The 16739-nt window shown below is 45.3% G+C and overlaps 1 protein-coding gene across 1 annotated transcript in view; it reads right to left on the reverse strand.

Moving 5' to 3' along the window:
* Nucleotides 1–3562: 3562 nt before the first annotated feature.
* ccdc170 (coiled-coil domain containing 170) overlaps nt 3563–16739 on the reverse strand; it is a 101300-nt gene continuing 88123 nt past the window's right edge. Inside the window, exons 12-13 of the mRNA XM_070888811.1 lie at nt 13213–13449; nt 3563–4515 (exon numbers count right to left, since the gene is read on the reverse strand). Coding sequence (XP_070744912.1) covers nt 4234–4515; nt 13213–13449 — 519 coding nt within the window. The 3' untranslated portion in view covers nt 3563–4233. The remainder of the gene's footprint in view (nt 4516–13212; nt 13450–16739) is intronic.

Here is a 16739-nt window from a genome sequence, read left to right on the forward strand (position 1 = left end):
TCGCTCAACCATTGGTGGCCGTGCCTTCTGTTGCCTAGGCCCCAAGCTCTGGAACTCTCTCACTAAACCTCTCTGCCTCTCTTTCCTCCTTCAAGAAGCTCCTTAAAAACTACCTCTTTGACCAGGCTTTTGGTCACCTGCGCTAATTTCTACTTGTGCGGCTCGGTGTCAAAGTTTAATCTCATAATACTCCTGCGAAGTGCCTTGGAACGTTTCACAACGTTAATGGCGTTATATAAATACAAGTTGTTGTTGTTGTCTAAAGAGATGCTCCCCCACAAAATGGAAGGTGTTTCAGCCATTAGGATGTAAATCAACCAATTGGAGGGGAACAGTCTTGTCCCTGAAGTGACTGGTTTTCTACTAGCTTTCAACTTTTCAAGATCTTCAATTTCTTTTTCCGTTGACAAGCCCACCCATTAGATGTATACCTATGGGGATACTATTAAATTTAATTAAATTCTCCACAAAAAAATACATTATAGATTCACAGATTAAAAACAATACTTTTATCTACATTTGCAATACCATTACTGTTCCTGTGTCAGTCGATAACGCATGCTATTGTCATGTTCGGATTGAAAATAATTTACCAGCATTTTTCATTAGAAATTTATGGGTGCAATACAGTATCATTACACCAATTACAGATGCCCTATGTGATTTATTGCATTATATTTACTTTTCAACTTTCAAATACAATAGCATTGTTTACATTCAAAAATTTTATAAACAAGCTTCAAAATAAATCAAAACATTATTCACAAAGTTTATTTCACCATATGGACACAGTTCAATTGCCTTGTTCACAAAGTTACATAAGTGACACTTCTGCATGGAAATTAAAAAAGGCTAAAATATTCTGAATGTCCAGTTACTGAATGCCAGATAGTGACTGTGGACATTCTGCAAGGTGGGGTGGGAAATTCCAGAGTTATACACCTCCAGTGGAGGGGCCACACTTGGAGGGAGCGTGCATTGGAATCGAGGCTAAGCTGCCCCATTGCCGACTTACGTTCCCTGTGAGTGTGGCCCCCAATCCTTGCTGCAAATGTCCCTCAGATGTGTTTTATGAGTGAAATCATTCTTTTAATTACACCAAGTAAATAGTGTATAGATTTCAGGATTATAAAAGATAAATTATGGAACTCAAAATTATTACATGTAGTCGAGCAAATGAAAATCATTAAACAAACAGAAAAATCAAAAATCTGTGGAAAGCCTAAAATGCAGAATTTCTCTTCTAAACAAACCATGTTTAATTACCGATATGCACTGCTATTGGGGCCAACAATAATGGATAACAGTGATTTTACAAGGCAGTAAAGTAATGAAGAAATGCAGAGCAAAACTCTAGGGGGTAGAATTCCCATTGTTTCTCCGGAGTTTCTGCCAACCTTCCGCCAAAGTCACGATGGGCGATCAGGGAAGACCCGTGGCGATTACTGGCACAAGAGTTTGTACTGACCTTTCCACCATAAGGGTAAGAAAGTAACACTGGTTTTCTGTCCAACGCTAGAAGTTAAACTCTGCTTAACGCATGCAGCAACACTGCCATCAGTGCTACACAGGAGTATTTATACAACCCCACAGCCATCCATTCCCTCCGACTCCTCCTGCTCTATCTCCAACCTTCACAAAATTCTGGAATGGCTCGTTGCCATGCAATGGTATTCCCACCTCTCAACATTCCCTGTTTGAGACACTCCAATTCTCCTCCATCCAGGACAAAGCAGCCCACTTGATTACCTGCTCATCCACCATCTTAAACATCCAATCCCTCCACCACCGCCGCACCGTGGCTGCAGCGTGTACTACAGGATGCACTGCAGCAACTTGCCAGGGCTTCTTCGGCAGCACCTCCCTCCCCTGTGACTTCCACCACCTAGAAGGACAAGGGCAGGAGGTTCATGGGAACACCATCATCTCCAAGCCCCCCTCCTAGTCGTACACCATTCTGGTTTGGAAATATGTCGATGTACCTTCATTGTTGCTGGGTCAAAATCCTGGAACTCCCTACCTGATAGCATTGTGGGAGCACCTTAAACACACGGACTATGGCAGTTTAAGAAGGCCCACCACCACCTTCTCAAGACAACTAGGGATGGGTAGTATATGTCGGCTTTGCCAGCGATGTTCACAGCTCAAGAAAGAATTTGTTTCAAAGTTTAAAATTGTTGGCAGAACGTGTCTCTGGGCTTGACTGCATCAACCTCCGTCAGGAGGGTCATCGACCTGAAACGTTAACTCTTGTTTTTCTCTCCACAGATGCTGCCTGACCCACTGAGATTTCCAGAAATCCTGTCTATCTCTGCCCCAAAACCCTCCAAGTTACCTCTTGCAGTATTTGCTTCCTTTCTCTGCCGGAAAGGTTCATCCCCGTCGAGATTATCAGATCGAGATTTAACCTCCACCTGCACTCCCCACCTCCATAAATTGCAACTCATTCAGAATGCCAAGGCTCTGTGTCCTCACCCACACAAAGTCCCACATGCCCATCACCCCATCTCTCCAAGCTCCATTGATTCTATAATTCTATATGTAGGCCAGGCAGAATTGCTGCAACTCTAACGGGAACAGCTTGCATTTATACAGTGCCTTTACCATAGAAAAATGTCCCAAGGTGTTTCAGAGGTGGAATCAGACAAAAATGTCCCAAGGTGCTTCACAGAGGCGAAATCAGACAAAAATAGATGGCGAAATAATGGAGATATTAGGGGGCTGAACAAAAGCTTGGTCAAAGAGGTGGATTTTAAGGAGGGTCGTAAAAGGGGGAAAGGATGTTGGAGAGATTTAGGGAGAGAATTTCAGGGTATGGGGCCAGATGGAGCGAAAGGAGGGGGGGGCGGAGGGAGATGCTCAGAAACTTACAGGGCTGGAGGAGGTTACAGAGATAGGGAAGGGTGAGGCTGTGGAGGGATTTAAACATGAGGATGAGAATTTTAAATTTGATCAGTCCATTACTGATGTTTGACCAGACAGCCTGATTCTTTAATGGAACCTGGTATTGGAGCTGGGATCCTTCTCACTCAGCTCTAGATAACCCTGTATGCCTTAATGGATAGGGGAGGGCCCGAGCTATACAAACAGCTGGTAAGATGTGCAGTTTTCTCTAGTTAAACTTCTGCAGCAGCCTTCCTGCAGATCCACAAGCCCAGTCTCTTGCTTGAACTCTCTAGATTGCGGTAAGTGAAGCGCTCGTAGGGGAAAGTGTGTCAAGTGGGCAAAGAGAACCTCTAACCATGCGGATTTACTAGCACTTTGGAGACTCCTAAACATGTTGATGGGTATCTGCACTTGTCGGACACCCTCCATAGCCTTGCCCCCATGCTCCCTTAGAAATCTCCTCCAACTACATGTACCCTGCATGCGCCCTGCAACTCACTGGACACCCGGTTACTCTCGTTCCACCATTGGTGACCACTTGTTCAGCCACCACGTCGCTGCGCTCCGGAACTCCCTCGATTCTCTGCCCAGCTGCCTCACTGCTTGCTTTGAGAGCCCTTCCCTTTGGCTGTTCCTCTACTCCCGCCTCCCACCTTCCCCTTCCTACTGGGCCTCCATCACTTTGCTCCCGACATCCTCCTGTAGGTGAGCAGCACGTTAGAAATGTAATTTAGAAAGAAAAGAACCTGCATTTACATGGCACCTTTCACAGCCTCGGGACGTCCCAAAGTGCTTCACAGAAAAAACCTTTGAACTGCAATCACTATTGTAATGTAGGAAACACGGCAGCCAATTTGCACGCAGTATGGTCCCACAAACAGCAATGTGATAATGACCAGATACTCTGTTTTAGTGGTGCTGGTTGAGGGATAAATATTGGTCAGGACACCGGGGATAACTCTCCTGCTCTGCTTCGAAATAGAGCATGGGGATCTTTTACCTTCACCTGAGAGGGCAGACGAGGCCTCGGTTTAACATCTCATCCGAAAGACAACACTTCCAACAGTCCAGCAATCCCTCAGTACTGCACTGGAAGTGTCAGCCTAGATTATGTACTCAAGTCTCTGGAGCGGGACTTGAACCCACAACCTTCTGACATAGGTGAGAGTGCTAGCACTGAGCCACGGCTGACCATTTAGGTTTATGTTTGGGAGGTCATCACAGGAAAAGAAGGCTGTAGCAAAGTGATGATAATTTGAAATAATCAATATGGACATTATTCGAACTTTGCACAGTAATAGCATTCCATTACCAAAATAACTCAGATCTATAAAGCTTCTCGGCTTCTTACGACGAGCCACTCTTCAGTCTTCGCGCTGGCAATGCAGTCATTGGCTTGGGGCCTGGATGGTTCAGACTGGTGGCCAACCTTTGCCGAGCCTCACATCCTGCCGCATAGCCCTGGTGAAGCTTACCCATCGAGTTCTCGAGGCACAGAGCAGTCACTGCGGACGAGTGGTGAGCTTGGGCCAGCCTCTCAAGTCGTTTGATTATTTCATAATCAGGAAGAGCTAGAGCATTAACGTTGAGGCCCAGTATCCGTGAAACAACTTCTCTGAAATTCACCAGCTGAAACAACAAGTGTGCAACCTTACGTTAATCACCCTGTTAATATGTACACACACTTAAAGGAATGGTAGCACAGTGGTAATGTTACTGGACTAGCAATCCAGAGACCTGGACTAATGATCCAGAGATGTGAGTTCAAATCCCACCATGGCAGCTGTGAAATTTAAATTCAGCTAATTAAATAAAGCTGAAATAAAAAGCTAGCATTAGTAATGGTAACCATGAAACTATTAGATTGTTGTAAAAACCCATCTGGTCCACTAATGTCCTTTAGGGAAGGAAATATGCCGTCCTTGCCTGGTCTGGCCTATATGTGACTCCAGACCCACAGCAATGTGGTTGACTCTTAACTGCCCTCTGAAATGGCTGAGCAAGCCAATCAGTTGTAACAAACTGCTGCGACAACAATAAGAAGATTAAAGCTGGATGGATCGACTGGCTTCAGACACGACAATGGCACTCCCAGCCCAGACAGCCCTGCAAAGTCTCCTCACCAACATCTGTCCCACAGACTAGTCAAGCAATAGCCTAACATAGTCATGCTCACAGAATCATACCTTTCAGCCAATGTCCCAGACTCCTCCATCACCATCCCTGGGTATATTCTGTCCCACCAGGGGTGGTGGCACAATGGTATACAGTTGGGAGGGAGTGGCCCAGGGAGTCCTCAATATTGACTCCAGACCCCATGAAATCAGTTTTGCTCAGGTCAAGCATGGGCAAAGAAACCTCCCGCTGATTACCAGCTACCGCCCTCCTTCAGCTGATGAATCAGTACTCCCCCACGTTGAACACCACTTGGAAGAAGCACTGAGAGTAGCACGGACACAGAAGGTACTCTGGGTGAGGGACTTCAATATCCATCACCAAGAGTGGCTCGGTAGCACCACTGCTGGCCGAGTCCTGAAGGACATAATTGCCAGACTAGGACTGCGGCAGGTAGAGAACCAACATGAGGGAAAAATCTACTTGACCAATCTACCTATCACAGATGCTTCTGTCCATGACAGCATTAATAGCAGTGACCACCACACTGTCATTGTGGAGACAAAGTCCCATCTTCAGACTGAAGATACCCCATCGTGTTGTGTGGCACTACCACCGTGCTAAATGGGGTAGATTCAGAACAGATCTAGCAGCTCAAAACTGAGCATCCATGAGGCATTGTGGGCCATCAGCAGCAGCAGAATTGTATTCCACCACAATCTGTAACATCATGGCCCGGCATATCTCTCACTCTACCATTACCATCAAGCCAGAGACCAACCCTGGTTTAATGAGGAGTGTAGAAGAGCATGCCAGGAGCAGCACCAGCTGGTGTACCTAAAATTGAGGTGCCAAACTGGGGAAGTTGTAACACAGGACTACATGCATGCTAAAAAGTGGAAGCAGCATGCTATAGACAGAGCTAAGCAATCCCACAATCAATGGATCAGATCAAAGCTTTGCAGTCCTGCCAAATCCACTCGAATTCCAGGGGCGAGGTGAGAGTGACTGCCCTGGACATCAAGGCACCATCAAACTTATCAGGGCAACATTAAAGTGTATCCCACTGAGAGATCCCGTCACAGCATATTCAAAGTAGGATCACAGCCAGTTTCTACTGATAAAGACAGGATAAAGTAACTGGAAATATCAAAGCAACAACAACTTGCAATAATATAGCACCTTTAATGTAGTAAAATGTCCCAAGATCCTTCACAGGAGTGTATCAGTCAAAAATTGATACTGAGCCACATAAGGAAAATATTATGATAGGTTGGTCAAAGAGGTAGTTTATAAGGAGTGTCTTAAAGGAGAGAGGTAGAGAGGCGGAGGTTTAGGGAGGGAATTCCAGAGCTTAGGGCCTAGGCAGCTGAAGGTATAGCTGCCATTGATGGGGCGAATGAAATTGGGATGGGCAAGAGGCCACATTTGGAGTAAGGCAGAGTTCTCGCAGGGTTGTAGGGCTGGAGGAGGTTACAGAGATAGGGAGGGGTGAGAACATGGAGGGATTTGAACGCCAGGGTGAGAATTTTAAATTTGAGGCATTGCCAGATCGGGAGCCAATATAGGTCAGCGAGCACAGGACTGAAAGGGACTTGGTGTGAGTTAGGATACGGGCATCAGAGATTTGGATGAGCTAAAGTTTATGCAGGGTGGAAGAACAGAGGCCAACCAGTACTGTAAAAGTTCTCCTGCAAGCAGGCCCTGATGAAGTAGTTTGAGAATATTAATCAGAGAATAGTCAGAATGAAGTAAGAAGGCACAGTGCAGAGATGTGCAAATCTCATTACAAGATACAAGGCGTAGTTGGAGTTAGGAAGAAAGGCTTTTCTCATTGCATCAGAAAAGGTTAAGGGGGGAGCTAATGGAGGTGTTCAACATTATAAAGGGTTTGAGAGAGTAAACAGTTAAAGATTATTCCCACTGGTTAGTGAATCCATAACAAGGGGGCACAGACTCACTAGAGGAATGAAGGGAGAAGTTAGTAGGAATGTTTTCACACAGAAGGTTATTAGAACAGGGACTACTTTAGCACAAGGAGAGACTGTAACATCATTTGAAAGGGAATTGGATAAGTATTGGAAAAGGAAAAAAAATGGAAAGACAAAATAAAAGGACAGGGAAATAGGATTAGAATAGACAGCTGCAGTTAAAGAGTTAGGATTGACACAGGGACGATGGGCTGAATGGCTTCCTGTGTAAATTCGACAATTCATCTTGCATTCAGTAAGCACATTAAATGTGAAATGCTCATGAAGATATGTGAAATGGGCAATAATACCCAGTAATACCAAAGATAACAGTCCCTGACTGCCTGCTGTGACTATGATGGGAGATCGGCAGAACTCACAGAGAAAGGGTGCAAATGGCCGTTTTGATGAAGCGATGGCAGGAGGTTGGAACAATCTCCACTGGAAGTTCGGTGCGCACAGGCTGATGTATAAGCAGACGAGTGCTTGATGCTGCGTAACACATCGAACAATGCAAACATAGGCATGCCACTGGAATTTGTGAAACGTTTGCCCACTAATCTCGGTAGCGGTGATATCTACCAGAGTGGTACTTCAAAGATCAGATTTCGAGGAGTTGAGCAAAGTTGCCTGGAAGTCAATAAATATATCAGGAATCTACAAGGATACAGTGAGAAATATTCAAGGAACAGTTGGACACACACGGGACAGCTGAGGTCCATCCCATTAATGTCAAAACAGTGGAAATAGCAACAGAGGCCACTGTGGTTTAGGTAGGAATGCAAAACCTAGCATTCAAAGTATCTGGCAAGGAAGGGAATGGGGAAATTATAAAAACAAGCCAAAGGAAGATAAAGAAATAGAGTTGCATAAAGAACAGGCATCAAACTGCAGAAAACATCTCAACTCATGAGTTTCGAATGGACTTCCAGTAAACAAAATGCTAATATTTTAGCATAGTTGCATGACATTCCTACATTCTAATTTGTGGCCTACAGGCCCTGAATTTCCACAGAGAATGTCCCAATCTCCTGCTATCACCTCAGCATACTTAAAGTGACTGAAAGTAGGTTAAGGGTAGACTTAGTAGAGGTGTACAAAATCATGAAGCATTTGGATATAATAAATAAGCAGAAACTGTTTCCACTGGCAGGAGAGTTGGTAACCAGAGGTCACAGATTTAAGGAAATCGGCAAAAGAACCGGGGGGGGGGGGGGGGGGGAGTCGACGATTGAGGAGACCTTTTGTTCTGCAGCGAGTTGTTATGATCGGGAACGCACTGTCTGAAAGGGTGGTGGAAGCAGATTCAATAGTAACTTTCAAAAGGGAATTGGAGATACAGGTATACTTGAAAAAGAACAATTTGCTAGGCTATGGGGAAAGAGCAGGGGAGTGGGACTAATTGGATAGCTCATTCAAAGTGCTGGCAGAGGCACGATGGGCCAAATGGTATACGATTTTATGAAGTAAACATAAAATGGAGAATATGGAAATAGCAATGCTGCTTTACAAGAGGTGAAGAGGGAGAAGAAGACACAAATGAGAGGCTTTATTGGGATTACATGAGAAGTGATTTACCATCCTGCGCTCCTGTTGATCAATACTCCCCACCATCAGTGGAGCCTGGCAAATCTATCCTCAGACCTCAATGTGTGGCAGTAATGAGGGAGGGGGACATTGGGGGATGGGGAGGTTAGGCAACGTGCAGATAAGAATGGAAGTTTGCAAGGCAGACGAGCCTCAATTCAAAGGAAAGAAACATTTGTATTTATATCACACTTTTCACAACCTCAGGGCGTCATAAAGCGCTTCACGGCCAATGAAGTACTTTTTAAATGTAGCCACAATTGTAATATAGGAAACGCAGCAGCCAATTTGTACACAGCAAGGTCCCACAAACAGCAATGTGGTAATGACCAGATAATCTGCTTTTTAGTGATGTTGGTGGAGGGGGCATAAATATTTTCCAGGGCACCAGGGATAACTCCCCTGTTCTTCTTTGAAATAGTGCCATGGAATCTTTTACAACCACCTGAGGGGGCAGATGGGGCTTCGGTTTAATGTCTCATCTGATAGATGGCACTTCCGACAGTGCTGCATTTCCTCAGTACTGTACTGGATGTGTCAACCTGAACTTTGCAGCATGTTGGGAATTAGAAAGGGAGAAAGTAACAAGCAGAAAATCCTTAAGGATATAGAAAGTGGAGAAGCCAATTTGCAGTACAAAAATATTGACCGGATTCATTTTCAAAGAGTTCTCTCTCTGATGCCTGCTAACTTGCTTACAGCAGAAGTCAGTGCTGTGTGGGAAATGTCACATAGGGTGTGAAAGACACAATGTATTTTCCAATTAATGAACGCGATCGATTCCTCGTCTTGCTGCAGTGTTGGTGAACTGAGAGTGATTGAAGAACAGAAAGAGCCTAGAAGGAACATTTGAGATTGCTCGGGCTTTCTCTATCTGTGCAATATGAACCTCCTTTTTTTAAAAACATAATTTGTGTAGTTGAGCCTGTCCAGATACCACAGAAAAGAACAAGATACACACGGGCCTCAGGACAGTTATTACCTCCAATTGTCATCATCATCATAGGCAGTCCCTCGAAACGAGGATGACTTGCTTCCACACCTAAAAAGGATGAGTTCACAGGTGTTTCAATGAAGGACCCGAACTACATCCTGAAGGGTGGACGATGCCTGTGCGTGGATTTTTTTAACGTGTGATGGCCGTTGCACACCAGCCACCACATGGGCTTGACAGAGCTAGGTCTTGGTCCAGTGGCAAGGATTGTACAGTCTTCAAGAAAGCTGAGCTGCCCCCTTCATACACACACATGAAGGCTCACACTCACTCAGCCTCACACATACACACACACTCAGGCTCACACGCACACACACACACATCCACACACACCCGCAGACACACACGGAGCTTATATAGAGAATACCTATAACCAGGAGTGATCACGCTGTATTAAGGGATTCTGAACGTGCCATAGGTTAAGTAAGGATTATTTATAAAATTGGACTCCTGGCGTGGAGCCTCGCTCTCTGGGAGTGCAACTCGGGAATTCCAGCAGGTGATCCCCATGGTCACTCCTGATGGACAAGGCTCATTCCAGGAGAAGCACTTCGTAAAATGGCCACAAACGTTCCTTTTGAATTTTGACAATCACCCTCCGATCCACACAACCAATAACCAGTTAATTGTAACTTGTAGTCAACAGACTCTGAAGTGATTTTAGGGACAGACACAATGCGTAACAGGATAACTTGTGTTGAAGCAGGTTATTCTATCAGTAGTTTTGAAGAGTTTATTATCAGGTGGGTGAAAATGCACCTCATTGCACTCATTTTCCAGGTACACAGAAGTCCAATTCAGAGGCCAACGTCCAGTGGCCAAAGAGTGTCGGAAATATGTCTGATGCCCTATTGATTCAGGCGCCTTGGAGATGTGCCTAGCGACCTGCTAAAACAGGAGCTGGCACCATGAATATGCCTGCTTTAGGACCTGGTTTGCCTCGATGCCGCAGAGGTCTATCCCCCCTCTCAATTGCCTTCACCCACCCTCATGATTGCCTTCAACACCACCCCCGGCCCCCTCCAATTGCCTCCAACCCTCCAACCTACCTCCTGATTTTTAAGCCACAGGTCTCCCAGGTTCTGCCTTGACACAGAAAATCTCCCACACTTCCCTTTTGCCACTGATTCTCAAAAATGACCGGAGAATGTTTATTGTCCCCACTGCCCCATCTGTTCTCCTTTACACTGTAGAGAGGAAGTTGTACAAATTCTCCATCCAAGCAGGTTAGCCTGTTTCACGGTAAACACTGACCTAACATCTTGTAGTAAAACACTCCCTCTCCTGGGCAAGTGAGTCAGGCAAACTACTACTGGCACCAACTCCAGCTCAGGAAAGGTCACTGACACAAGCCACATATATTATTTTAGAATCTGCATGTAGTCACTCTTAATAGTTTATTCACAGCATCCAAACTCTGAACGGGGCATTTTTTTTGTTTCTGCAATCCCGGAGTACGTACAGGGATATCGGAAGTTTGGGGTGGGCCCATCACACAGCTGCCTGATTCACCCTCCATTAAGAATATGCGCTTTGGGAAAACCTTGCACTGTGCCAGGACTGGAGATAGGAACATAGGAACAGGAGGAGGCCTGTTCTGCCATTCAATTAGATCTTGGATAATCTGCATCTCAGCTCCGTTTACCCACTTTAGCTCCATATTCCTTATTTCCCTGACACAACAAAAATCTATCTATCTCGGTCTTGAAAATTTCAATTGATCCCCAGCATCCACGGCCTTTTGGAGGAGAGGTTTCCAGATTTTCACTACGTTTTGTACAAAGACTTGCATCCTGATTTCACCCATGAATGGCCTGGCTCTAATGTTCTGATTATGCCCCCTTGTTCTGGAATCTCACACCAGAGGAAAGAGTTTCTCCGTATCTACCCTAACAGATCATTTTAACATTTTAAACACCTTGATCAGATCACCCCTCAGCCTTCTAAACGCAAGGGAATACAAGCCAAGTTTATGCAATGTGTCCCCATAATTTAACCCGTTAATGATGGGGCAGTAGATTCTTGCAAGACCATCTCTTAAACATTTACCCTGAGCTGTTTGAATATGGTTCTACTCGTCACACACTTCTAACTCTTGCAAATTATCGACGTATAATTTACTGCGACCCCCTGGAACTGGCAGCTGTGCTTTGAGTCTAGTCTATATTAAAGAAAGAAAGAACTTGCATTTATATATCTCCTTCCACAACGTCAGGACATCCTAAAGCATTTTGCAGCCAATGAAATACTTTGAAGTGTAGTCACTGTTGCAATGTCGGAAGCGTAGCCAATTTATGCAGAACAAGCTCCCACAGACAGCAATGAAATAATGATGGGATAATCTGTTGATTGAGGGTTAAATACTGGCCAGAATCCCAGGAGAACGCTCCTCCAAATAGTGCTATGGGATCTTTTCTATCTGAAAGGACAGACTGGGGTTTAACATCTCATCCAAAAGACAGCACCTCCAACAATGCAGTACTCCTGTCAGCCTAAATTGGGAACTCAAGTCTCTGGAGTGGGAGTTGAACCCACAGCATTCTGACTCAGAGGCGAGAGTGCTACCAATGAACCACCAGTTAGACCTGTTGCATCTTGTATGGAATGACTCAGTACTGCCGAAAATGGGAAATATTCCACTCTCTGCATGTCACTCTTTACTTTCATCATATCATAGAATCAAATAAATTTAAAGCACGGAAGGAGGCCATTTAGGCCCATTGTGTCCGTGCCGGCTATCCAGCCCAATCCCACTTTCCAGCTCTTGGTCCGTAGTCCTGTAGGTTACGGCACTTCAAGTGCATATCCAAGTACTTTTTTAAATGTGGTGAGGGTTTCTGCCTCGACCGCTCTTTCAGGTAGTGAGCTCTAGACACCCACCACCCTCTGGGTGAAGAAATTTTCCCTCAAATCCCCTGTAAACCTCCTACCAATTACTTAAAATCTATTCCCCCTGGTTGTTGACCCCTCTACTCAGGGAAATAGGTCCTTCCTATCCACTCTATCTAGACCCTCATAATTTTATACATCTCAATAAGGTCTCCACTCAGCCTCCTCTGTTCCAAAGAAAATAACCCCTGCTTATCCAATCTTTCCTCATAGCTAAAATTCTCCAGTCCAGGCAACAACCTCGTAACTCTCCTCTGCAATCACATATTTCCTGTAATGTGGTGACAAGAACTGCACACAATACTCCAGCTGTGGCCTAACTAGTGTTTTATACAGTCCAAGTATAATCTCCCTGCTCTTGTATTCTATGCCTCGGCTAATAAAGGCAAGTATTCCGTATGCCTTCTTAACCACCTTATCTACCTGGCCTGCTACCTTCAGGGATCTGTGGACATGCACTCCAAGATCCCTTTGTTCATCTACACTTCTCTGTGTCCTACCATTTATTGTGTATTCCCTTGTCTTGTTAGCCCTTCCCAAATGAATTCCCTCACACTTCTCCGGATTGAATTCCATTTGCCACTGTTCTGCCCACCTGACCAGTTGATTGATATCTTCCTGCAGTCTACACCTTCCTTTTTCATTATCAACCACACAGCCTATTTTCGTATCATCTGCAAAGTTCTTAATCATACCACCTACATTCGTTGTCTAAATCACTGATATATTCCACAAAAAGCACTTTGTTAACACAAGGATGAATATTCCGACCTGTTTCTCTCTTTTGGCCACTTCTTCCAGGGTTTGTTTGAGAGTCTTCAGCTCACTGCTAACAGCTTCCAGTATGTTCCGGGCTCGATTTTGCTCCTCATTTGCCTCAAATTCAGTGAAGTCCAAGTCTGACTTTGTGGAGTTTAGCTTTTCTTGAACCTCCTCTTTCAACTTCTCCAGCTTCTTTACAGATTTATTCAGCTCCTCTATAGTTTTGTTTTGTTCCAGTGTTTTAATCTACATTGGAGAAGAAGACAGTTGTACCGAATGGAATTGAGCACACTTTACAGAGAATTAACCAACAATAAGACTTTCTATTATATTAAGACAAGTGTCGAAACAATCATCTGATGTCTCACTGTCGAGGGGGATTTGCATCTCAGCATCAACTGGCTAATTAAGTGTATTGGTGTAGTGGTTATGTTACTGGACTAATAATCCAGAGAACGTGAGTGCAAATCCTACCATGGCAGTTTGAAAATGTGAATGCAGTTTTAGAATACAGGCATCAAAAAAGTGACCATGTGGTAAAAACCCAACTGGTTCACTAACGTCCTTGAGGGAAGGAATCTGCCATCCCCACTCAGTCTCACTGATATGTGACTCCAACATGGTTGACTCTTAACTGCCCTCTGAATTGGCCTAGTGAGTCCTGCAGTTGTATCGTCACCCTCTCAGGGAAACTTGGGAAGGGAAATGAATGCCGGCCTTGCCAGCAGTGTCAACAGCCTGAGAATGAAAAATTTTAAAAATCAGGAATATTTTTTGGAGTTTCTCATCTATATCCAGTGTATTTAAAGAGAATTTCTACTAATCGAAGGTACACCTATAACAAGTTGTTATGTCTGTTATATATGAAGCAAAACACTGCGGATGCTGAAAATCTGAAATAAAAACAAAACATGCTGGAAATATTCAGATGATCAGGCAGCATCTGTGGAGATAAAAACAGAGTTAATTGGCTGGATTTTCGGGGAAGGCAGGTTTGGGGGTGGGATTCCGATTTTTAACAATTTCACTATCCACACGCTCTAAACCCACTCCTTTTTTTAGTTTAAAGCTCACCCCAATGTTTTAGGTCGATGACATAAGAACATAAGAACATAAGAAATAGGAGCAGGAGTAGGCCACCTGGCCCCTCGAGCCTGCTCCGCCATTCAATAAGATCATGGCTGATCTGATCATGGGCTCAGCTCCACTTCCCCGCCTGCTCCCTATAACCCCTTATTCTCTTATCGTTAAGAAACTGTCTATTTCTGTCTTAAATTTATTCAATGTCCCAGCTTCCACAGCTCTCTGAGGCAGCAAATTCCACAGATTTACAACCCTCAGAGAAGAAATTCCTCCTCATCTCTGTTTTAAATGGGCGGCCCCTTATTCTAAGTTCATGCCCTCTAGTTCTAGTCTCCCCCATCAGTGGAAACATCCTCTCTGCATCCACCTTGTCAAGCCCCCTCATAATCTTATATGTTTTGATAAGATCACCTCTCATTCTTCTGAATTCCAATGAGTAGAGGCTCAACCTACTCAACCTTTCCTCATAAGTCAATCCTCTCATCCCCGGAATCAACTGAGTGAACCTTCTCTGAACTGCCTCCAAAGCAAGTATATCCTTTCGTAAATATGGAAACCAAAACTGCACGCAGTATTCCAGGTGTGGCCTCACCAATACCTTGTATAGCTGTAGCAAGACTTCCCTGCTTTTATATAGTTGGTGAGAGGCGGGAGCAGTGTCGGAGCAGCCTATAAAAGGCCCAGCGGGAGCTCGAGAGCCAGTGGCAGTTGGTGAGAGGCGGGAGCAGTGTCGGAGCAGCCTATAAAAGGCCCAGCGGGAGCTCGAGAGCCAGCGGCAGTTGGTGAGAGGCGGGAGCAGTGTCGGAGCGGCCTATAAAAGGCCCAGCGGGAGCTCGAGAGCAGCGGCAGTTGGTGAGAGGCGGGAGCAGTGTCGGAGCGGCCTATAAAAGGCCCAGCGGGAGCTCGAGAGCCAGCGGCAGTTGGTGAGAGGCGGGAGCAGTGTCGGAGCGGCCTATAAAAGGCCCAGCGGGAGCTCGAGAGCCAGCGGCAGTTGGTGAGAGGCGGGAGCAGTGTCGGAGCGGCCTATAAAAGGCCCAGCGGGAGCTCGAGAGCCAGCGGCAGTTGATGAGAGGCGGGAGCAGTGTCGGAGCGGCCTATAAAAGGCGTACCGGTGCAGCTACAGCGGGAGAGAAAGCAAAAAAGAAGTAGAAAGGAATCAAAAGGTGACGTCACAGCCAAGGGGGTAAGTGATTGGCTGGTGATTGGTGAGTAGCTTTTCTTTTTATTTTTTATATCAGTAAATAAACTGTAACATTGTTGTTACCAATTTAAGGGTATCTAAGGGTTAAGGCATGGCAGGAGAGCTCGGTCACGTGATATGCTCCTCCTGTACCATGTGGGAACTCAGGGACACTTCCGGTGTCCCTGACGACTACATGTGTGAGAAGTGTATCCGCCTCCATCTCCTGACGGACCGCGTTGCGGAATTGGAGCTGAGGGTGGATTCACTCTGGAGCATCCACGATGCTGAGAATGACATAAGTGGCACGTGTAGTGAGTTGGTCTTACCGCATGAGAAGGATCCACAGCCAGCTAGGGAATGGAAGACCAGCAGGAAGAGTAGTACAAAGAAGGTAGTGCAGGGGTCCCATCTGGTCATCCCCCTGCAAAACAGATACACTGCTTTGAGTGCTGTTGAGGGAGATGACTCATCAGGGGAGAGCAGCAACAGCCAAGTTCATGGCACCGTGGCTGGCTCTGTTGTACAGGAGGGCATGAAAAAGAGTGGGAGAGTGATAGTGATAGGAGATTCAATCATAAGGGGAACAGATAGGCGTTTCTGCGGCCGCAATCGAGATTCCAGGATGGTATGTTGCCTCCCTGGTGCAAGGGTCAAGGATGTCTCCGAGCGAGTGCAGGACATCCTAAAAAGGGAGGGAGAACAGCCAGTTGTCGTGGTGCACATTACATCCTCAAAGAACTCCAGAAAATTTGTCAAACATGACTTCCCCTTCATAAATCCATGCTGACACTGCCTGACCGAATTTTGCTTTTCCAAATGTCCTGCTACTGCTTCTTTAATAATGGACTGCAACATTTTCCCAACCACAGATGTTAGTTTCCTGCTTCTTGTCTGCCTCCTTTTTTAAATAGGGGCATTACATTTGCAGTTTTTCAATCTGCTGGGCCCTCCCCAGAATCCAGGGAATTTTTGTAAATTACAACCAATGCATCCACAATCCCTGCCGCTACTTCTCTTAAGACCCTAGGATGCAAGCCATTAGGTCCAAGGGATTTATCTGCCTTTAGCCCCATTATCTTACTGAGTACCACCTCCTTAGTGATTGTGATTGTGTTAAGTTCCTCCCCCCCCCCCTATAGCCTTGACTACCCACTGTTGGAATATTGTTAGTGTCGTCTACTGTAAAGACTGATACAAAATATTTGTTCAGAGTTTCTGCCATCACCATGTTCCCCATTACTAATTCCCCAGTCTCATCCTCTAAGAGACC

Source organism: Pristiophorus japonicus, chromosome 9 (assembly GCF_044704955.1).
Source record: "Pristiophorus japonicus isolate sPriJap1 chromosome 9, sPriJap1.hap1, whole genome shotgun sequence".
NCBI lineage: Eukaryota > Metazoa > Chordata > Chondrichthyes > Pristiophoridae > Pristiophorus > Pristiophorus japonicus.